General features: G+C 49.2%; 1 protein-coding gene across 2 annotated transcripts; it reads right to left on the bottom strand.

Moving 5' to 3' along the window:
- Positions 1–2,642: 2,642 nt before the first annotated feature.
- On the bottom strand, positions 2,643–21,593 carry Ifnlr1 (interferon lambda receptor 1). Of its 2 annotated transcripts, none has more exons than XM_070037630.1 (7): positions 21,467–21,593; positions 20,412–20,535; positions 11,241–11,425; positions 8,989–9,131; positions 7,414–7,570; positions 6,495–6,625; positions 2,643–5,558 (listed from the first exon to the last, which is right to left on the bottom strand). In XM_070037630.1, the coding sequence occupies exons 1-7, from the start codon at positions 21,522–21,524 to the stop codon at positions 4,842–4,844; spliced, it is 1,515 nt and encodes a 504-aa protein (XP_069893731.1). In that variant the 5' UTR covers positions 21,525–21,593; the 3' UTR covers positions 2,643–4,841. The 2 variants fall into 2 exon arrangements, with proteins under 2 accessions (XP_069893731.1, XP_069893733.1); XM_070037632.1 differs by having other exon boundaries at positions 2,643–5,471.
- Positions 21,594–22,191: the final 598 nt, after the last annotated feature.

Here is a 22,191-nt window from a genome sequence, read left to right as displayed (position 1 = left end):
AGCAACATTTGCTCTCTTTGTCTTGTGAACTGGAGGTTATGAAGTGGTTCTGAGTAATCAAAAGCACTGGTTTAAACCTAGCATGCAGGGAAACCAGAGAGATGCTTCTGGCTTACCTTTTCCCATCATGCAGTGGCTCTGTTCCTGTCTCATCTGCAGACTGGGCCATCCTGTTCCCCAGGCTGGGAGATAACCCACATGCTATCACAGGCAGAAAGGCCCTGGTTCCGGACTCAGCCAGAAGGGAAGACTTCTGAAGGGAAGGAAAGGGATTTGCAAATGGTGACCATTTCAGGCCCTGGACAGTCACCATGTATTCCTGGACATGCTGCTGGAGCCCGGAAGTCATTTGCCAGGAGGGAGCTGGTAGAACAGGACTGGGTCACAAGACCAGCCACTCAGGGGCTTCGGTGGACCATAACTACCACTGAGTGAATTGCCAGGGCTGGTCTCCCTTCCGCATAATGCTGGAGGCCTGGTCCCATGGCACTCACCTTTCTTGTGTATTCAGCTTGATTGATTTCAGCTGCAGGTACAGTAAGCTCACCTTATTCATGGATTTATTGCATGTTCAAAACAATTTTTTTTTGAACGGACCTAGGACAAATGTTAAGTAAGGTAAGTCAAGTTCAGAGAGACCAATGGCACATGCTTTCTCTCACATTCAGAAGGTAGATTTAAATACACCAGGACATGATAAATTATACAGGACTCTAGGCATTCATACCCAGCGAGACCAAAGGTGAATAGTCTCAGGGGAAGAACACAAAGGTGGAATGCTTCTGTGCCTCTGAGCATATAAAATAATGTTTATCAATATGAATTCCAGGAAATGGAAAAAAGAAGTCTAAAAAAAGAGGTCTTTTTCTTTGTTGCTGTTTTTTTTTTCTTTTTGTCTTGTTTTTCTGTCTTGGGGGAGGGGTAAAGGTGAACAAATGCAGCAGTTGAACCTATTAATTTATGGGTGGGGGTGGGGGGTGGGGGGTAGAAGATAAAAACTGGAAGAGAATGAAAAAGGCGTGACATTGTCCAAAGAGAAATGTGCACATGGTCTGACTTATGAAATAGTAACCCCTCTGTACATCACTATTATAATAACATTAAAAATTTTTTAAATTGTATAGGTCCTGGGACTTGAACTCAGGCCCTGTGCACTGTCCCTAAGCTTCTTTTGCTTTTTTGCTCAAAGATAGTGCTCTCCCATTTGAGCCACAGCTCTACTTCTGGCTTTTTTTTTTTTTTTTTTTTTTTTACCAAAAAGTCGATTGGAGATAAGAGTGTCGTAGACTTTGCTACCTGGACTGGCTCAGATCTCAGCCTTCTGAATAGCTAGGATTTCAGACATGAGCCATCAGTGCCTGCCTATTTCTTTAAATCTTTAAATAGTTGTACAAAGAGGTTTCAGTTTAACCTTTTATGTTGTGAGAAAAACTCTTTTCTACGAAAGTGTATTGCGTAAAAGTTCCTGTTTTGGAAAAAAAAAAAAAAGCATCAGAAACCTATAAGTGACGCGATGGCTCAAGTGGTAGAGCATGAGCCTTGAGCTGAAGAGCTGAGGGACAGCTCCCAGGCCTAGAGCTCAAGCCCACGACTGACAAAAAGAGAGAGAGAGAGAGAGAGAGAGAGAGAGAGAGAGAGAGAGAGAGAGAGAGAGAGAGAGAGAGAGAGAGAGAGAGAGAGAGAGATCTTTCATGCGATTGTTTCTAACATATTTATAAGATTATGTCTTTGTTGCCTTGTATGTCCCTCCCCCATGGTACAACCTCTGCTTTCACTATATATGATGTTGGTATATGTGGAGGGGAAGGGAAAAAACAATTTTTTTTTGGAAAAAAACAAATTGTAAACAGGGATACAGGAGGATCCATTGCAACAATATGTACAAGTCGTTATGTCGAAAAACCAACTTTGGTGGGGGAGGATGGGGGGGGGGGATGCGAAGGGACCGGAAGGGGAAACAAAGCAGGAGGCTACAATGTTTGATAAGAAATGTGCTCATTATCTTACCCATGTAATTGTAACCCCTCTGTACAGTATTTTCACAATAAAAATATATTAAAAAATTTTTAAAAAGTTCCTGTTTTGGCCCAGTGGCATGGCTCTTATTACTGCTTTGGGATAAGAAAGAATTCTTGAAATGTAAGGTTTTGTCTCAGACTGATTTCTTTTTAAGATGGAGTTACCACACGCCCCAGACTGTTCAAAAAAGAGTGGAGGGTGTGGGTATATTTTGAGATGACCTGTGAACTGTTAATCTTATTTCAAAATCATGTTACATTTTACCCTATTCAAACTAGCTAGTCATGAGCAGGCTATGGACCTGAGCTCAACCAATCTGAGCAGAGGAAATAAGGGAGCAGCCCCCCTGCTCTGTGTGCTTGCTTGCCAGATTGTGGTGGATGGTGTGCCCTTCCTCACAAAAGTAAATTTTGCCTTGCTGAAACAATTCTTTATCGTCATGTCTATGGTCATGAATTAAGTGGTTCCTGGAGAACATATTTATGACAATGTGTACAATGCATCTGGATCAGTGTCATCTTCCATTGTTTTCCCAACACCTGAAACTATGACAGCCTTAAGCTGTGTGGTGATGAGATTTTAAAAAGACAAATGCATACATGTTTCCATTAGTTTTCCTTTTTTTATACAAAAATAGAGCTCTTTATTTCAACTTTGGACCAACATACAGACAGGTGTTAGGGTACCGATAAATACGATATTTATGATAAATATGACATGGCAGGATCAGACATAAATATAGGCATATAAGAACAATATATAATCTCAGCACTCTGGAGGACACATGCCACCTAAGGCACCGTCACTTTCATCCACTGTTCTTCCATTTGCACCCTCTCCGCCCCCCCCCTCCCCCGCCCAGTTCCAGTTGCTGCAGACGGAGAAGGCTTTGTAAACACTGGGAAAACAAGAGCAAAGACTGGATTGATTTTCAGGCCTTTTCCCTCATACTTCACACTTTAAAAAAATAGAATTAGTGAAAATTGCTAAAAAGCTCAGAGTAGAAAAATTTTGTACAAAAAAAATACTTTAAAAATAATAAGGCAGAGATTAGAAAGGAAGTGAGTATTCAGTCCCGAGACAACAGGGTGGCAATTAAGAGCCGTGACTTTTCATTTAGAAAGCACCTTCCCAAGCAGCTTGGTTGGGTCTTAGAAAGGACAATGGGCTTGGGGACATTTTCCAGAGCTACCCCTGAGCCACAGCCCTCTTCTTCCTCAGCCACATTTTCCCCTTGTTCTTCTTCCTCTGGGCTCAGCAGTCAGGGTATACATTATTATATTGCGCATGCCTGTGTGCATGAAGCGTGTATACCTGTACTTGTGTGAGCATGAACTCCAGATGTAGTGGTTAAGATCACCTGCCAGTTTAGTGACTCTTGGAAATCCTGGGTGACACCTACAGACTTTGTTGTTGAGGCCAGAGGGTCAGGAGGAGTTGGCCTGGCTAAGCAGAGGTCAAAGTGCACCCTTGGGGACACATAGTAAGGCAGCGTTGCTGGGTGGCCTTGAGAAGGGCTTTGTCACTCTGAACCTCAGCCTCTTCGCTTGAAACAAAAGAGCCAGGTGTTCAAGTACTAAAGCAGTCTGCTAGCTTCTTCTTTAGCAGTGGAATGCATCTTACCTGCAAGGCCCTGAGCATGGAGCAGGCTGGGGTGAGGCGGCTCTGACTGAGGGGGGTAGGGCCCTATGCCCCTTGCCCCAACCCCACAACCAAAACCGGAGGCCTTTGGGAACAGGTTGGAGGACTTTTGGACCAGATATCCTTAAGAAACTTCTCCACAGGCATTGGGTCTTGCTGTCTGCTCAGCCTCAAAACTACACTATTGGAAGGAAATGGCTGTGAAGATCCTTTTTAATTTTCTGCATAGCAGAGCAAAGTCCTGGCAGGGTAAAGGGCAGGGCCCTTACAACTGTTCAGGATAAAATCCTCAGGCCTGAGGGTGACAGCTCAGCTCTGCTACTGTGCAGCCAAGCAAGCCAGTGGAGGCCGAGAGTGAGTCACTGTGCTCTGAGCAAAGCACAGTCACCTCTCCCCAAAGATGCTGCTCAACAATCAACAAAGCACCCCCAGGTGCCATGCAAAAGGGAGGCCAGGCCCTGCAGTCTGATCCTGTGGGGATCAGTAAGTGAGCCCCTTGAGGGGTGGGCCCCATGGGGGTGGGAGGAGAGGGGCCAAGCTGTCCTTGCGGGGACTCTGGCTTCCCAGCTCAGCCCACTGTGGGTGGGTGGAAGCAAAGGGGGGGCTTTCAGCCACTCTGGGTTTAGGGGTCACAGGTGGGGTATGGATGGATGGGGGATCTTGCCAGCCACCGCACAGACAGCCCCACTGACACAGCAGGCCTGTGCTGCTCACACCCAAGACGCTCACAGCAGCTGCAGGCACCAAAACAGCGACAGAACGAGGAAGGGGAAATAGCCGAGCTGGGGTTTGAACCTGGGTTTGTCTGGAATTAAAAACAGTGCTTTCTATCCTATCTTCCACCTCTGGGGCCTGTCTACAATCACTCAGCCAGGAGGCAGAGAGCTCAGTGGGAAGATGAGGCCCTGCCGCCCCAGACATGCCCCCTGCGGGAGCTCCTCCCAGGAGCCCGACCTCACCTGTCACCACGGGGACACTGGGCTGACTTGGGCCCATCCATACCTACAGCTTTCTTGCAGCTTCTAAGGGGACGGACTGGCCGCAGGAACCAGTGGCATTTTCCTGCTCTGCGGCCTCCAGGCAGAATGCCAGGGAGCTGTACAAACCCTCCGAGGCCTCGGTGGAGGGTATGGCTGTGTGTGTGGCAGCAGCACCAGATCAGGAAGGAGGCCATGGCTAGCTCACCTGGCCAGGTAATGCCCCGGCACCCCTCTCTTGAGCTGGGCTCTCTGCAGGCGCTCGGCCTCCATGCTGCCGTCTTCAGGTTCTGATCCCCTCTCACTCTCCTCTTCCTCCTCCTCTTCCCACTCTTCTTCCATCTCGGGGCCACTGTCCCAGCAGAAGGTGAATGTCTGAAGAGAAACCGGGGGCTCCCCAGGAACCAGACTCTGCTGTGGGGCTGGGGAGCCCCAGGTGGCCCACCAGGAGAAGCCATCCTTCTGGGGTTCTTTGGGAGAGCCAGAATCCTCCGATGAGTCCTGATGCCTGTCCCCACCCAGCCCCTGGCCTGACTCCTTCTTGGCCAGATAGCTGGAGGACCCAGCCTCTTCCCAGAATGAGGAGTCCCCAGTGCTGGGGCTGCTCCCGTGTGAGGAATCCCGGGCAGGAGATCCTGGGGCTGGGGGTGTCCGGGTCCCCACTGAGGGTCCTGCTGGCTGGAGCTTCTGGGCCAGGAAGAGGGGTGAGGAAAGGTAGGCATGGAAGCTGTCACTGTCGTCCGTGTCCTCGTCCTCAGAGCTGTCTCCTGAGCCTGCCTGTCTGGTGTGGGGGGCTGTGACTGGAGGGGCCAGCTTGGCTCTCCTGAGCTGCTCCTTTGGGGGACAGAGGATTAAGTCATCCAGTGACTCTGCTTCACTGGGCTGATAGGTTACCACAGGGTGTCTGTATCGCAAGAAGTCCTGATTTGGGGAGGGAAGGGAAGAACAGAGAGGGTTCAGGCTTCCTGTGCTTGATGCCTTGAGTCAGGGGCTCCCTGGAAACAGACCTGAGACAGGGTTCAGGCGTAAGCTGTTTCTTTGGGATGTGTGTCCCAACCCCCTACCCGTACCCCCAAAGCACAAATAAGGGAGTAGACCTGCTGGGGACCCAGGGACCCACTATATACATGCACTTCAGAGCTGGCCCACTGCAAGGGGGTGGGGGGAAAGGGGGGGCTCCAGCCAGCCCCAAGCCCTTGGACCATCACTGAGGGGTGAAAGGGAAGGTGTCAGTGCCAAGTCCTCACCAAGACAGGGCCCCATCGCAGTGGCTGGGACTCCTTCCCCCCAGCTGGACCCCATCCTACGGGAGCCATGCTGTCCGGAGGCTACCCTGGGCAAGGCTCAGCCTCGGTTAAAGAGTAACATCCCTCCAGACCTCTCCTCCACCCCTCTGGCCATCTCTCTTGGGGCCCCAGCCCTGGGCCTGCGCTTGGGGGCAGTGACAAATCATTACCAGAAAGTAAAGGCATTTGTCAGTCAGGGACAGATTCATTTTTTTTCTTTTGTTTTGCTAATGGTGGAAATCTTGACTCAAAGGTAAGTGATAGGGGGCTGGGAAGGTGGCTCAGTGGTAGAGCACTTGCCTTGCGTGCATGAGACCCTGGGTTCGATTCCTCAGCACCACATAAGCAGAAAAAAGCCGGAAGTGGCTCTGTGGCTCAAGTGGTAGAGCGCTAGCCTTGAGCTGAAGAGCTGAGGGACAGCGCCCAGACCCAGAGTTCAGGCCCCATGACCGACCAAAAAAAAAAAAAAAAAAAAAAGATAAGTGATAATCCAATCTGGGTCATCTACTTGATAGTCAGTCCCACTTCCTGCCATCTGCCCCTCCCCACCTTTCCCTCTGACTTGCCGTACCAGGGCCATAGGCATCCTCGCCTGCTTAAACCAGGGGTTCCCCTTGACGTTCCTCCAGATCATACCCCCGATGGCAATTAGCAGCAGCAGAGGCAGGAGTGAGGGCAGCCCCAGGACTGCCCAGGCGATCCCTGGGGAAGAGAAGAGGACAGTGATGACAGACACAGTAGGTGTAGTGATGGTACCCGGTCATCCTGCACTGAGTGCTCCCAAGATATCCGCCTATTCGGTCCACTTAAGAACAAGCCCATCCAGCCAGGTGCCTGTGGCTCATGCCTATAATCCCAGCTACTCAGGAGGCTGAGTTTGAGGATCGTGGCTCAAAGCCACCCTGAGCAGGAAAGTCTATGAGGAACTTATCGCCAATCAATCACAGAAAAAGTTGGAACTGACACTGTGACTCAAGTGGTAGAGTGCTAGCCTTGAGCAAAAGAGCTCAGGCACAGCACCCAGGCCCAGAGTTAAGCCCCAAAACAAAACAAAACAAACAAGCCCACCCTATAGACTGTGGAAAACAAGGCTCAGAGAAGTTATGAAACTCTGAAAACACACAGTGAGTGAGGAAAAATGGGATTTTTCAGCCAGGTGAGAGTTCTATATTCAGTTCTTTTCCCCTTTTTTCCCCTAGTACTGGGCTTGCATTCAGGGCCTGGGCACTGTCCATTAGCTTTTGCCCTTAAGGCTAGTACTCTACTACTTGAGCCACAGCTCTACTCTGGCATTTCGGTGGTTAATCGGACATAAAGGTCTCATAGAATTTCCTACCTAGGCTGGCTTTGAACTGGGATCCTCAGATCTCAGCCTCCTGAGTAGTGAGGATTATAGGCCATGACCACCGGTGACCTTGCTTATAACCTTTGCCTCACGAGACTTGTGTGGTCTGTGGGAAGTGCCTGCAGCACTTCCGCTCTGCACCTACCGGGGGCTTCCGGGAGGAGGCAGCGGGTCTCAGAGAAGCGGCTGTACTTGGAACTGGTGGTGTAGATGGTTCTGGCCCTGAGGCAGTGGCGTCTGCCAGAGGTAGGCTTCAGAGGGATATGGACTGGCTGGCCATAGAGGGTGGCAGGGAACAGGGTCTGGAGAAAGAAACGGGCTCTGTTTGATGGAAGAACACTGGCTCTCAGAGCCTAGGTACTGTCCCTTAACCTTTTCTGCCCAAGCCTGGTGCTCTACCACTTGAGCCACAGCTCCATTTCCAACTGTTCTGCTGGTTAGTTGGAGGTAAGAGTCTCATGGACTTTCAACTGCTCAGGTTGGCTTTGAACTATGATCCTTAGATCTCAGCCTCCTGAGTAGCTAAGATTACAGGTATGAACCAATGGCATCCAGCTGACCTGTTCTCTTTTAAGCAGTTAAACTTAGGCATTTAAAATGACATAGGGGGCTCATCAGTTATTTATATTGGCCAGTGATAGTCTAAAGTGTTTGTGAAGTACTTTTTTAAGAATTGATTTTTAACTGATTTGTAAAATGGTTTATAGTTATAAAGCTTCATAAGATGTTTCCGTGTATGTGGGAGGTTCTGGAAAGCAGGAGCCACATTGGAACACAGGGTATGGAAGTTGGGCTCAAGGAGGAATGAGAACAGTAGTAGAGGTTAGTAAACTACAGCCCTGGATGGAACCTGGCCTGTCTCTTGACTTTGTGCAACAATCTGGGGATGCCCGTGGGTTTCTACATTTTTTGTGGCGTGCGTGTGTGCGTGCGTGCGTGCGTGCGTGCGTGCGTGTGTGTGTGTGTGTGTTGGTCCTGGGGTTTGAACTCAGGACCTGGGTGCTGTCCCTGAGTTTCTTTTGTTCACGGTTAGCTCTCAACCTCTTAAGCCAGAGTCCAGATTTTTTGGTAGTTTACTGGAGATAGGAGTCTCATGAACTTTTCTGCCTGAGCTGGCTATGAACTGGGACCCTCAGATCTCAGACTCTGAGTAGTTAGAATTATAGGAATGAGCCACTGGTGCCTGGCTTCTGTGGCTCACTTTGTGATGCAACAGCAGAGTCAAAAGTCTGGTTCATCTGCTGTCCAGTACTGCAGAGAAAGAGTAAGCTAACCTTTGCCTTAAACAGATCCGGGCACATACACAGGTGACACTGGAAACAGGTCTGAAACTGGATGGAAAGTTATTTGTTTATCTCTCGGTTCTTTTGGTTTGCTTCTAAGCCTTTGTATGTATTTTGGGGGTTCCTGTAATGAACCTGGTGACCTGGTAACTCAGTCTCTTGCACCTTATCATACATTATTTCAGACAAATTTGAGTGGATGAGAAGAGGCCAACAATAATATTTAAATAAAGTGGGATGGCTTCCACCTGTCCAGAGTTTGGTCTCTGGTTGAATGCGGGGGAAGGGGGATTCACAGGCCAGTCTCATTGAGCATAATCAGGGGTTGACTGCCAGGAGATGGGACGTAGGATGCATGGGAAGGTGAGGAGTGCTGGGGTTTGGTAGAGTGGTGGGGAGAAGGGGCGGAGCCTGGGGTCAGGAAAGGGGCTTCTTACCTTGTTTATGGTGCCCTCTGCCCAGAATTCCACCTCATACTTCAGGTCAACGGGGGGCATGCAGGGGGGCAGCTGGTAGGTGGCGTTGACAACCAGGATCTTCTCAATCCGGGTGAACACAAGGGTGGGTGGAGCCAGCTCCACTGATAGAAACAGAACCAGGACCTGTCAGCTCCCTGTCTCCATTGCCTGCCTCTGCCCAGCTTTCTCAAAAGGGAGAAGGCATTGCTGGCATTTGTCAAACACCTACTGAGCAACCAAGGACCTATTTTCTGTAAGTCTCACACAATTCCCACTTTAGAAAAGGAAAAACCCTTAAACATTTTAGAGAATCCTGGACAGCCAGTAATAGAGCTAAGCCTTTATGTCGGCAACTGACTATTCATCCTCCCCTACAGACCACCCTTTCCTTGCTTGGCCTAGCCTAAGCGCAGAAGGACCCAGACTCACATACTACCCCCATCAATTACTTACTAATGGTATATCCTGGCACATTACTAAGCTTCTGTGAGTTTTGCTTTTTATTTTGGGGTCAGTTGTGGTGCTAGAACTCAGGGCCTGGGTGCTGTCCTTGAGCCACTCTGTGTTCAAGGCTAGCACTCTCTTGGGCCACTTCCAGTTTTCTGGTGGTTAATTGGAGATAAGAGTCTCATGGGACTTTTTCTGTCTGGGCTAGCTTTGAACTGCAATCCTTAGATTTCAGCCTTCTGAGTAGCACCGGTGCCCGGCTTGCTTTATTTTTTTTTAGTTTTTTCAAGTGAGTTGATCAAAATGAACTTCAGAAATTCCCTGTGAGGCTAAGAAATAAAACACCTCCATCCCCATCCAGTGGTTATACATGTTATTTCTAGGTAGGCCTGGGCAATATTTTTCCCTCTTTAATTTTACCTTCTCCTATTCCCCAAATTTCTACAGTGTATAGTGAAAAATATTTCTAACAAATATAGGAATATGTATGTAGCCAGACATCAGTGGCTCACACCTGTAGTCCTAGCTATTCAGGAGGCTGAGATCTGATAATAGTTCAAAGCCAACCCAGGCAGGAAAGTCCATGAAGCTCTTATGTCCAACTACTACCAGAAAGCCAGAAATGGCTCTAAAACCAAGTGGTAGAGTTAGCCTTGAGCACAAAAGCTCAGAGACAGTGCCCAGGCCCAAAGTTCAAGCCTCAGAACCAGCATAAATAACAATAACAACAACAACAACAATAACAAAATGTATGTGAGAGCTGGGCACGAGTGACTCACGCTTATAATCCTAGCTACTCAGAAGACTGAGAATTGAAGATAAAGGTTCAAAGTCAGCCCAGGCAGGAAAGTCCAAGAAACTCATCTCCAATTAACTGCCAAAAAGCCAAAAGTGGAGGCATGGCTCAAGTGGTAGAGTGTTAGCCTCAAACAAAAAAGCTAAACAAGAATGTGAGGCCCTGGGTCCAAGCCCAAATACTGGCACAAAATAATACTAACAAAAAAAGAGGTACTGGGACAGCACTGGGTCATGGCAAGGGCTCAGCAGAACACGGTAATTGTTATCAGGAGGAGGTTCTGTTGCATTTCCTCTATGAACTAGAAGTCCTCATCCTCCCTGAGTGAAGTCAGGGGCTGTGCAGATCTGGCTCCAGACTGTGGCTGGTCCCTGGTTCCTTCTCACCGAGGCTGGTGGGAGGGCCCGGGCTGCACTGGACAGGTGCTCTCTGCTTTGGGGAAGTGGGACATGGACAGCGAGTCTGTGAGCCCGTCTCTGGGCACCGGTGTGTGGAGAACCCCTAGCATGCGACGGAGACCAGATGGATGAGAAAGCAGAAAGGGAAACTTGCTCTTCGACTCTCGGTCTCTGTTCCTGAGCAGGTGCATTTGCTGCAGGTTCCTTTGCCTCAGAACTTGAACTTGTACTGTGGTTTTCCGGAAAACTTTTAGGCCCTTTAATGTCAGATCTCTGCCTCTCTAGTCTCCCGTCCTTCTTTCTTCCCTCCCCCCCTCCCCCTGTTCTTCGATTCTATCTCTGTCTCTGTCTGTTGTATGTCTCATTCTGAGGCCTCCTGCTTCTTGGACTGAGCAGCTACTAGTTTCCCTGGCTCCCAACTCTGGACAGACAGCAAGTGTGGAATTTTCCAGTTTCTGTGGACACGCAAGACAACTGAATGGATCTCTTGTTTAGATCCTGTTGTTCTTTCCTCTGAAGGCCCCTGCCTCACCTTGCAGAGTTGCTGGGTAAGGAGCGGTTCTGTCAGTCCCTGCCCCACAGATACCTACCTTCAAACAGGTAGTCCAGGTACTTGGACTCGACTTTTGGAGACTTGGCATTGGCAGACACAGCCTGCACACGTCCCTTGAACTTGTTGTACAGGTCCTGCCTCTTCAGGCACATCAGGGGACACAGCAGTCCCCTGGTTCCCGTGCACCTCTCTACTTTCCGCCACCGTTTGGGGGTCAGGAGGCTGGGGTGGGGGAGAGACAGGAAAACAGGGGACTGTGAATGCAACTTCTGGATTGAAGAGGAATTTACCAAACATGTGGTCACTCATTCCTCCAGCCCACTGTCCATCTGTCCATCTGCCCCCCACTCCCCAGTCCAAACATCCGCTGTGGCAAAATATGGCTGGCCAGGAACTCAGTTTTACAACTAGACAGATGTGTCTGGAAGTCCTAGCTCTGTCCCTCATTTGCTCAATGCCTCTCTCTGAGGCCTCTATAGTGGTAGCTGCCACGACTATTCCAGTGAGTATTTTCAATATGTTTACTCATTCAGGCATCGATAAGGCCCCTACTGTACGCCAGGTACCATGCTGAGCACTGTGTGGCTGCTGGAGCGGACCATGCAGATCAATGACTTCAATCCCTGATGAAATCTGGTCAGCCTTGAATCAGCAATCCATGACAGCTATGGTCCCACCCCACCTCCGCCTCCCAGGAACTTAGACCTGATGGGAGGAGCCCAGAGGCAGTAGTCATAGCAACTAGATCAACTCAGGAGCTGGTAAAATTCACCCCAGTGGCTGGGAAAGTAGCTCAGTGGTAGAGCGCTTGCCTTGCATGCCTGAGGCCCTGGGTTCGATTCCTCAGCACCACATAAACAAAAAGAAAAAAGCCGGAAATGGCGCTGTGGCTCAAGTGGTAGAGCGCTATCCTTGAGCTGATGAGCTGAGGGACAGCGCCCAGGCCCAGAGTTCAGGCCCCACAACTGGACCCCCCCCAAAAAAAGAAAAAAAAAGAAAAAAGGAACTGTAGTTACATTAACAAGAGACAAAATATAGACCTCAAAGTCCAAAGCAATATTAAAGATGTTCTATTCAACAGGAATAGAAAAATTCTAACTTGCATGTGCTTCCTTAACAGGTCTTACTTCCTAAAGTAAATATAGGAAAACTACAGGAATAAACATTCACAATTATAATGAGAATTATTTTGGTCTTGAACTCTGGGCCTGGGTGCTGTCCCTCAGTTCTTCAGCTCAAGGCAAGTGCTGTACCGCTCGAGCCACAGCACTACTTCTGGTTTTTTGGTGGTTTTTATTGGAGATAAGAGTCTCACGGACTTTCTTGCCCAGGCTGGCCTTGAACTGCGATCCTCAGATCTCAGCCTCCTGAGTAGCTAGACTGACAGGCATGAGCTACTGGCACCCAGCTACAATGAGAAAATTTTAAGATACTTCACACAATGACTGAGGAATGTGACTCATACCTATAATCTCAGTTATGCAAGAGACAGGCAGGAGGATCAAGGTCCATAATCAAAAAAAGGATCCTACTTAGAACATAACCTAAAGCAAAAAAGGCTGGAGGCATGGCTCACGCAAGAGTGCTTACCTAGCAAGGGGCAAGGCCCAGAGTACAAATGCCAGTGCCAAGGGGCAAGGCCCAGAGTACAAATGCCAGTGCCATCAAAAAACAACTATGTGAGATGTGTGTCGACTGCAACTGGGTTTTCAGTTTATGTAGCTAAATAAATTCTGAAACGATTCCAAGTAGGAAGGGTTTATTCGGTTCATAGTTTCAGTCTATCATGATGGGGAGGGCATAGCAGTAGAGAATAGCTCATGTCACAGTGGTCAGGAAGATGAGAGAGAGAGAGAGAGAGAGAGAGAGAGAGAAAGGTTCAGAGCAGCTCACATCATGGTGGACAGGAAGAGAAGAGAAAGACAGAGAAACAGAGGAGCTGTGCTGTCTAGCCTTGTCCAGCCCAGGAGAGGGTGCTGCCCACATTCAGAGCAGGCTTATCCTCTCCAGAAATGCCCTCTCAGACAGAAGTGCTTTACTAATCTCCTGGGTGTCTCTCAATTGAATCAAGTTGACAATCAAGATTAACCATCACAATGTATCCATTGTTAAAGGACTGGTATCTAAAATAAACAGAGAACTCTTACAATTCAATCATGAGAAAACTACTTAGTGAGTGGAAAAAAATATGAGCATAGCCACTTAACAAAAGCAGACACATGAATGGCAGATGAACACATAGGAAGATATTCAACACCATCGATCATTTTGGAAAGGCAAACTACAGCTATGATGAAATACTAGTACACACTCACTAGAAAGGATAAAAAAACCCAAAGGACTGACAATATTAAAGGTTGGTGAGTAGATGGGATAACCAGAACTCTTATACATTGTTGACTGGAATAAAAAAATGGCTCAGAGAGATTGAAACACAGATCATTTCCAAGCAGGTACCAGTGGCTCATGCCTGTAATCCCAGTTAATCAGGAGGCTGAGATCTGAGGATCAAGGTTCAAAGCCAGCCCGGGCAGGAAAGTCCATGAGATTCTTATCTCCAAATGACCACCAGAAAACCAGAAGTGGTGCTGTGGCTCAAGTGGCAGAACACTAGCCTTGAGCTGAAGAGTTGAGGGACAATGCCCAGGCCCAGAGTTCAGGCCCCACGACCAGACCAAAAAAAAAAAAAGTGTCTTACGACCAGACCAAAAAAAAAAAGTGTCTTATGGACTTTCCTGCCTAGGTTGGCTTTGAACTGTGATCCTTAGATCTCAGCCGCCTGTGTAGCTAGAATTAGAGGTGTGAGCCACCAGTGCCCTGCCAGATTTGGGATACTCTTAGTGTATCTAAATTGAAAACAAAATTAAACAATTTAGAAAATGGGAAATGTGCTCTGGAGAGAACAGCAAGGCGATGGCTGGAAGACCATTTGATAAAGATATCCTGGATGCAACTCGTGGATTCAGTCATGTCAATAGAAACTAGAGACGAAGTTTTTTGTTTTTTTTTTTTAAATAAATGAGATCTATCTTTCTTTCTTTCCTTTTTTTCTGTCAGTTGTGGGGCCTGAACTCTGGGCCTGAGTGCTGTCCCTCAGCTCTTCAGCTCAAGGCTAGCGCTCTACCACTTGAGCCACAGCACCACTTCGGCTTTTTCTGCTTATATAGTGCTAAGGAATCAAACCTGGGGCTTCATGCATGCAAAGCAAGCACTCTATAATTGAACCACATTCCATGCCCTTCTCCCTTTTCCTTCCTTCCTTCTTTCCTTCCTCTCTTTCTTCCTTCCTTCCTTCTTCCTTCCCCGCCTACTTGTCTTTCTTTTCTTTTTTTTTGCTAGTCCTAAAGCTTGAACTCAGGGCCTGTGTACTGTCCCTGAGCTTCTTTTGCTCAAGGCTAGCATTTTACCACTTGAACCACAGTGCCACTTCCAGCTTTTTTTGTGTATGTGGTACTGAGGAATTGAACCCAGGGCTTCATGCATGCTAGGCAAGCACTCTACCACTAAGCCACATTCCCAGCCCTAGAGATGACTTTTTTTTTGTTTTTTTCTTTTTTTGTGCCTCTACTCATGCCTGAACTCAGGACCTGGGTTGCTGTCTCTTAGCATTTTCATGCAAAAGTGGTGCTTCTTCTACAGTTCCACTTCCTTATTTTTTTTCTTTTCTTTTTTTTTTTTTTTTGTGTGGTTAATTAAAAAAAAAGTCTCACAGACTTTCCTGCCTGGGTTGGCTTTGAACCACAAACCTTAGCTCTCAGCCTCCTGAGTAGCTAGAATCACAGGTGTGAGCCACTGGTGCCCAGCTTAAAGATGGAACACCTCCAGCATTGACTAAAGTGGCTGGTGACCAGAGAAAAGGAAGGAAAGCTGTTAGAGGGCACAACAGCTATTTGGCTATGAAATATTCACTGTCCTTCAAAAAAAGGTAAAAATGGGTGGACACTGGTGGCTCACGCCTGTAATCCTAACTACTAAGGAGGCTGGAGTCTGAGGATCCCAGTTCAAAGCCAGCCTGGAGTAGGAAAGTCAGTGAGCCAATAAACTACTCAGAAAAGGCCAGAAGTGGTACTGTAGCTCAAGTGGTAGAGCACTAGCCTTGAGCAAAAAAGCTTGGGGACAGTGTCCAGGCCCTGAGTTCAAGCCCCATAACTGACGGCCCCCCCCCCAAAAAAAAGGTAAAAATGACACCAAGATGATTCAGAAATCAGCAGTTACTGCTGTCACCCAAAGCCTGGCTGCTGCTACCCAGTGTCTTAAGCATAGGGTAGGGCTGGGAATGCGGCTTAGTGGTAGAGTGCTTGCCTTGCATGCATGAGGCCCTGGGTTCAATTCCTCAGCACCACATAAGCAGAAAAAGCCAGAAGTGGTGCTGTGGTTCAAATGGCAGAGCGCTAGCCTTGAGCAAAAGAAGTTCAGGGACAGTGCCCAGGCCATGAGGTCAAACCCCAAGACTGGAAAAAAAAGAAAGGTTAAAGGGGTAGGCAGGCTGCTACCTCATGACCCCAGGGAACAGAGGAGTAAGCAAAACAAGATTATTCTTGGTTTGTTTGTTTGTTTGTTTGTTTTGCTTAGTATTTCAGCTCTAGCTGGCCTGAAACTCTTGATCCTTTTGCCTCATTCTCCCAAGTATGGGGATTACAAGTGTGACCCACTACATCTGGCCAAGAGGACTATTCTTCTGCCTAAAACCTAACAGAATTTGCCTTGTTAGGATTGGAATTGACCTGGGAACCTGCCTCTCTTTCCTTCTTTCCTGTTTTCCCCTTTTGGAACTAGGAATGTCTACCATAACCTTGTCTGGTTTCTTGGATTCATTGATAAAGAATAATTTTTCCCTCAGGATGAGTCACACCTCTAATTACACCCACACTTGGTAGATAATATTTAGATGAGACTTTGGACTTAGGAGTCAGAGCTGGAATGCGCTAAGAACTTTGCAGCTGTTGAGAGAAAGGTGAATATATTTGCATTTAGATTCATGTCTTGAAGAGAGTGCTTATGACAGCCCTAGCAAACCAACACACACACATACACACACACACACACACACAAACACACACACAAACTCAGAGCAACCCAAACAGCCATGATGGGAAAATACATAAAATAATAGTATATCTAGTCATACAATAAAATACTACTCAGTAACAAAAATAAACAACTAATTCACAGCAAAGTGAATAAATATCAGAAACACAAGGTGAGTGAAAGAAGCCAGACATGAAGGGTACTATTTGTATGAAATTCTGGAACAGTCAAAAAGCAGATCTAAGGCTGTCTAGATCTATCAGGAGATTGAATACAAACTGGCCTGAAAGAAGTTTCGAGCATAATGGAGATATTTTGTACTTTAATAACGGTGGTGGTTATATGGCTGTATACACTTGTCCAAACTCATCTCTTACGACTGAAATGGAGTACTTTGCCCCATGTGAAGTTTAACTTAGTAATGTTGATTTCTGTTGTTGTTTGGCTGTTGATTTTTTGCTTGTCATGGAGCTTGAACTCAGGGCCTGCGCACTGTCCCTAAGCTTTTGTGTTTAAGAGTAGTGCTCTATCTTTCATGAGATTGTTTCTAACGCATTTATAAGATTATTTCTTTGTTGCTTTGTATGTCCCTCCCCCACAGTATAACCCCTGCTTTCACTGTATTTGATGTCGGTATAATTTGTGGAGGAGAAGGGGAAAAACAAGTCAGTATAATTTGTGGAGGGGAAGGGGAAAAACAAGTCGTTTAAATAAGGATACAGGGAGACCTGTTGTAACAATGAGAAGTACAAGTCTTTATGTCCAAAAGGAACTTTACAACTTTGGTGGGGGGGGGGGGGGCGGGGAGGATTAGGTAGGGGGCGGAGGGAGGATGGGAAGGGATGAGAAGGGGAAACAAAGGAGGAGGCTACAATGTTTGATAAGAAATGTACTCATTATCTTGCCCATGTAATTGTAACCCCTCTGTACAGTATTTTCACAATAAAAAATAAATAAAAACTAAAAAAAAAAAAAGAGTAGTGCTCTACCACTTTGAGCCACAACAGCACTTCTGGTTTTCTGGTGGTTAACTGCAGATAAGAATCTCATGGATCTTCCTGCCTGGGCTAGCTTCGAACTGAAATCCTCAGATCTCAGCCTCTTGAGTAGCTGGGATTATAGCCATGAGTCACTGGCACCTTCCAGTAATGTTGATTTTTAACAGGACAATTGAAGTAAATAAGGAGCTTATTATTACTATTTTAATGTAGGCCTTCTCAGTTGTAAACTTGTCAGCTAGAAATGACTAGCTATTAAGGAAAACATATAACTGGATTACTTTCCCATCGCTGTGACCAGATATCTGACTGTATCAACTAAAAAGGAAGAAGGATTTATTACAGACCACTGTTTCAGAGAGCGCAGTCCATGGCCACTTGGCTCAATAATTCTAGGCCTATTGTGAGGCAGAGCATCATGGCAGTGGATCGTATGGCAGGCTGCAAGAGCTTTGCCACTATCAATGAAGACAGGAAATAGAGGGAGACAGGAAATGGCCAGGGACAAGATACCCTCAAGGACCCACCCCCTAGTGACCTACGTCCTTCAGCTAGGTGTTACCTCCTAAAGTTTCTAGAACCTCCCAAAACAGTGCTACCAGATGGTGACCAAGTGCATATACAACACACCGAGTCTCTGCATTTGAGTTGTGTGTGTGTGTGTGTGTGTGTGTATGTGTGTGTTCATAGTCAAACCATGACCACAAGAGAAAGACTTTAAGGGGGATGTTGAATAATCTTGAACACTGAAATTTTTTTTTAATCAAAAGTGGAATCTACTCCATTTATAAAACAATAAATACATAACTGGGATTTGAGAGAGGAAGACAAATATTGAACACAGAAAAAGAGGATATTAAAACAGGGAGTTCAGGTCTGGCCAGTGCCATCTTGGCCTCTTGGTGAATGGGAGGGTCTGGCATCTTGTCTTCATGGTGGGGGAAAGCAAAGCCCCCTCCCACGTGATGGACGTGCCTGAATCCCTGGAGGAAGGGATGGGTACTAGGCTGATAGGTTACTAAACCTGTCAGTCCAGTGGTCCAGTGCCTGGGACTGGGAGTTTCCTGTGACCCTGCCTCCTGACCTGACCCTATTTAGACCCAGACCAGCTCAGGTGTCATTAAGCTATGCCATGTTCATGTCCTGTCTGCTGTCACCTGTCTCTTCTCCAGTCACCATGATGTCCCAATTCAACTCTCCATTGGAGCTGAATTGGTTTGTTGGTATTGCTTTTGTTCTTTCCTTTCTCTCTGGCCTTCAGGGCATAGTTTTGTAAGTGTTAAGTGTATTTGCTGGCTGCTGGTCTTTGAGACAGGAGTCTACCATGAAGTTGCCGGCCTTTTAATAAAGACTCTAAGATTCAACCTCTCAAAATATGGCTTCTCACCTTACAACAATATAAACGATGGGAGTCGCTGAAGAAGAAAATGGAAGCAAGAGAACAGAATACTAAAGACTACTCATGATGGGTATGTGCTGTCTCCGGATACAGTTCTTGCTTTGCAATGCTCTCCTGAGCCAGGGCCCAGACCTCACATCGGCAGATCTGCTAATCTGTATCTGCAGCTATCTTTCTGGTCATCTCCCTGATTGTAAGGCAGTGTAAGGTCTGCCACGGGCCATAGGAGCCCTGGCCTCCCTTCCTCCTGTATAAGTCTCTGCCAAATATCTGAGTTACCTAGGTAATTGGCATATCTAGAAGCAGTCACCTTCCCCTCCTCCAAGGTCACATCCTGGGCCTTCACACCTCCCATTAGACCAGGGGAGGGCCCTAGGCTCTGAGATCACATCCCCTACCTGGCCACACCTCTTCACACCCCTGGCCTAGATAAGTCCTGGCCTGGGAATGGGTTGTCCCTTCTGGTGCTCTCCACCTTGCACAGTGGGGCAGCAGTTTGGTAAATAAACTTCTTTTCCTGCCTGAGTATGTCGTCATGGTGTTCTTTTCATCAGCTACCTAATTAAACCTCCCTATTTAATTTACCCTACAGGCAGGAAGGGCACAAACGCTGGGATCAGAGAGACTTGGGTTCTTCTTCTGGCTCGATCACTAGCTTTCTTGGACAAGTCAAGCCTGGCTTGTTTCCTCCCCTCTGAAATGAGGCAGACACAGCACGTGCCTGGGCCCGGGTAGGTCTGAGAGCATGAGAGCTCTAACCCCACTTCCTGTTCCTACCTTCACCAACTCCAGGTTGATCCTCCCAGCTTTTGGCCTCAGTTCTCTTGCCTTTCTATTGAAGAACTCTAGGCCATTCCCGTCTATGTTTGAAAGATGGAGCATGTACTACCAATTTCAGATTTCTCTGGGCTAGTATTTATCGACTGCTTGGGCTTAAATGGGAAGGACCCCCCCCCAACACCCTGTCCAGCTCCCCAAGGAAAGCCGGATGATGGGAGCATGCCTAGGTCTCCAGGCTCTGCAGGAGGAAGTACCAGCTCCTGGCTGTATGTCTGCTCTCACGCATCGGCTGGAACAACTTCAAGTACTTCATCTGGGCACTCAAGTCTTGCATTTCCTTGCAGTTCCTTCTAAGCCCCACTCCAATGCTTCTCCATCCCTGGCAGACCACTGAGTGGTCTCCTCTGTGAGCGCCCAAAAAGCCAAGCTGTGAGACCTGAAAGGCTTGGGGGTTTGGAAGGCCTTCTAACACACTCTCAGAATGCCAAGAGTTTCCAGAGAAGGTCAATCAGTCCTGGTTTAACAGGAATTCAGATTTCAATCCTGGGTGTGGGCTAATTCTACCCTAAACTGCCTGGGGAACCTGCAGACTAAGGTTTATGCAGCTCTAGTTCTGGGATGTGGAAGTAACTTTTATACAAAATACTGTCACATGTGGTTGCTTATGCCTTTCTGTCTGCACATACTTCCCTATATGAAATGCAATAAAAACCCTGGTTAATGGAACCTTGGGATCTGAAGCTGGTGGAGGGCTACAGGTCCCCTGGCACCCCAAATCTCAATTCCACCATCCAGGCTCCATTACTGCCCTGTCCCAGGTTGCAACAGGTTGCAACACTCCTCCACATCGATCCCACTACCTCCAACCTTTATCTGAAGCCTCTCTCTACACACCTGGCATAGGCCCAGAGAAGCACTGGAGGCTAGCCACCTGAACACACTCCTCCACTCCCCACCCCCACTTCTTCCATCTCTCACCCACCAGCTCAGAGGCTCCCCTTACCCTCGGAAGGTCACAAAATAGGTCACATTCTGGGGGTTGCCAAGCCCTGGGAGCCACGTCAGGTACACACCGAAGTCCTGGGAGAACAGGGTGACGTTCCGCGGAGGGGCTAGATGGGGACTGCCTGTGAGGAAGAAGAGATCATGAGGCTGGAACTCAGGGCTGGTCCAGAGATCCTGAGGCCCTTCTCAGCCAATGAATCCTAAACTCAGAATTCAGATCCAGGCCGGGCCTTGCCAATTCTGAGCATTTTACTCCCCTTCCTCCTGTCAGTTTTCCAGGGCCGGCTCAGTCTCATTCTTTTGTCACTTTAGGCCACAGCATCTGTGGACCACCGTGTGCCAGGGGGTTGGAAAAGGAACACGCTCTGTGTCCTGAGCTAAGGGAGACCGTGGTCCCAGGAGGCACCCTGGACACAAGCATGTTGCCCTGCTTCCTCGGACGTCTCATCGCTGCTATTTTCCTTGAGCTCTCCTTCAATGGTCTGTGACTCCGTTTCCCCCTTTGAAAAAGGAGCCTCTCTACCTCCCAGGATAGCTAGGCTGCAAAGCTTTCACAGCCCCTGATTCCCGACGCAAAGAAGTGATTCCAAAGTGTGGGATCCGATCCTTCCTTGGTTGCTCCAACTAAGTTTCCAGCTCTTTCAGACCAGGAAGAAAGATGACCCCCGCGGCTTGGCCGGGGCCGCTCCTCCCCGGATTGGTGACCGCGGTAGGGGAAGGGTCTCCACTGGAGATACTAAGTTCGGGCCTGAGTCGGGGCTCGGCCGGGCTCCATCCCTCGGCCTGCGAGGCCGGAGCTGGGGACACCTGGGGAACGGCCGCGCCCCCTCGGCGGGCCTGGAGTCCGGAGCTAGGCGCGATTCCCGGAAAGGGGGGCGCAGGGCCCGCCTCCCGGGAAGGATGCGCTCCCCCTGTGGGCTGGTCAGACCCGGGGCCCGGGCGGGCGGGCCGGGGCTCCCTGGGTGCCGGGCGCCGTCCCCGTGTCCGCCCCGGCCCCGGCCCCCGGCCCGCGTCCCCCGGCCCGGCCCTCCCCTCCCCGCGGCGCGCGCTCACCTGCGGTGGCCCGCAGCAGGCACAGGAGCAGGGGCGCCCAGCGGCCGGGCCCCAACATCTCAGCCCCGGGGGGAGCCCGCCCGGCCCGGCGCTGGTCCCCGGCGGCGGCGGCTCGGGCCACCCGCGGGCCGGGAGGCGGCGCTCGGGGCGGAGGGGCCGGGCGGGCGGGGCGCGAGCGGGGCGGGGCCCGCGCCGTCGGGTTTAGCCCGGTGCGGGGGACCCGTGAGCTTGCCCGTAACGCGGAGCAGGAAAGCGGCGTGTTCCCGGACGAAGGGGCGGCCTGGACGCAGGCCGGGCGAGGACGCGAGCTGGGCGCCCGCGCGCCCGGGTGCCCGCGCCCGGCCCCAGCCGAGCGCCGCGCGCTCCTCCCGGCTCCTCCCGGCTCCTCCAGTTCCCGCGAGAACCCGGCGGGGGCGGGCGGGGGGGCTGCCTGGCTCTTCTCCTTCCCTCCCCTCCTCCCCGACCTCTGTCCCCTCACTTCTCCTCTCGCTGACTTGGGGGGGGGGCCGCCCGATTTCTCCCCTCCCTCCTCCCCGACTTCGCCCCCGCTCCTCCGCTCCCTCCGGTCCCCCCCCTCCAGCCTGAAGCTCCTCGCAAAGCTGCACACAGCGCACAATGTACGCCAATCGGTGAAAAGGCTGTGTACACCCACCGGGCGCGGTGGCTCACGCCTGTAATCCTAGACACTCAGATCCTGAGATCTGAGGATCGAGGTTCAAAGCCAG

This window comes from Dipodomys merriami, unplaced genomic scaffold (assembly GCF_024711535.1).
Source record: "Dipodomys merriami isolate MVZ:Mamm:240054 unplaced genomic scaffold, mDipMer1.0.p SCAF_28, whole genome shotgun sequence".
Taxonomy (NCBI): domain Eukaryota; kingdom Metazoa; phylum Chordata; class Mammalia; order Rodentia; family Heteromyidae; genus Dipodomys; species Dipodomys merriami.
This window is presented reverse-complemented; position numbering and strand designations above follow the sequence as displayed.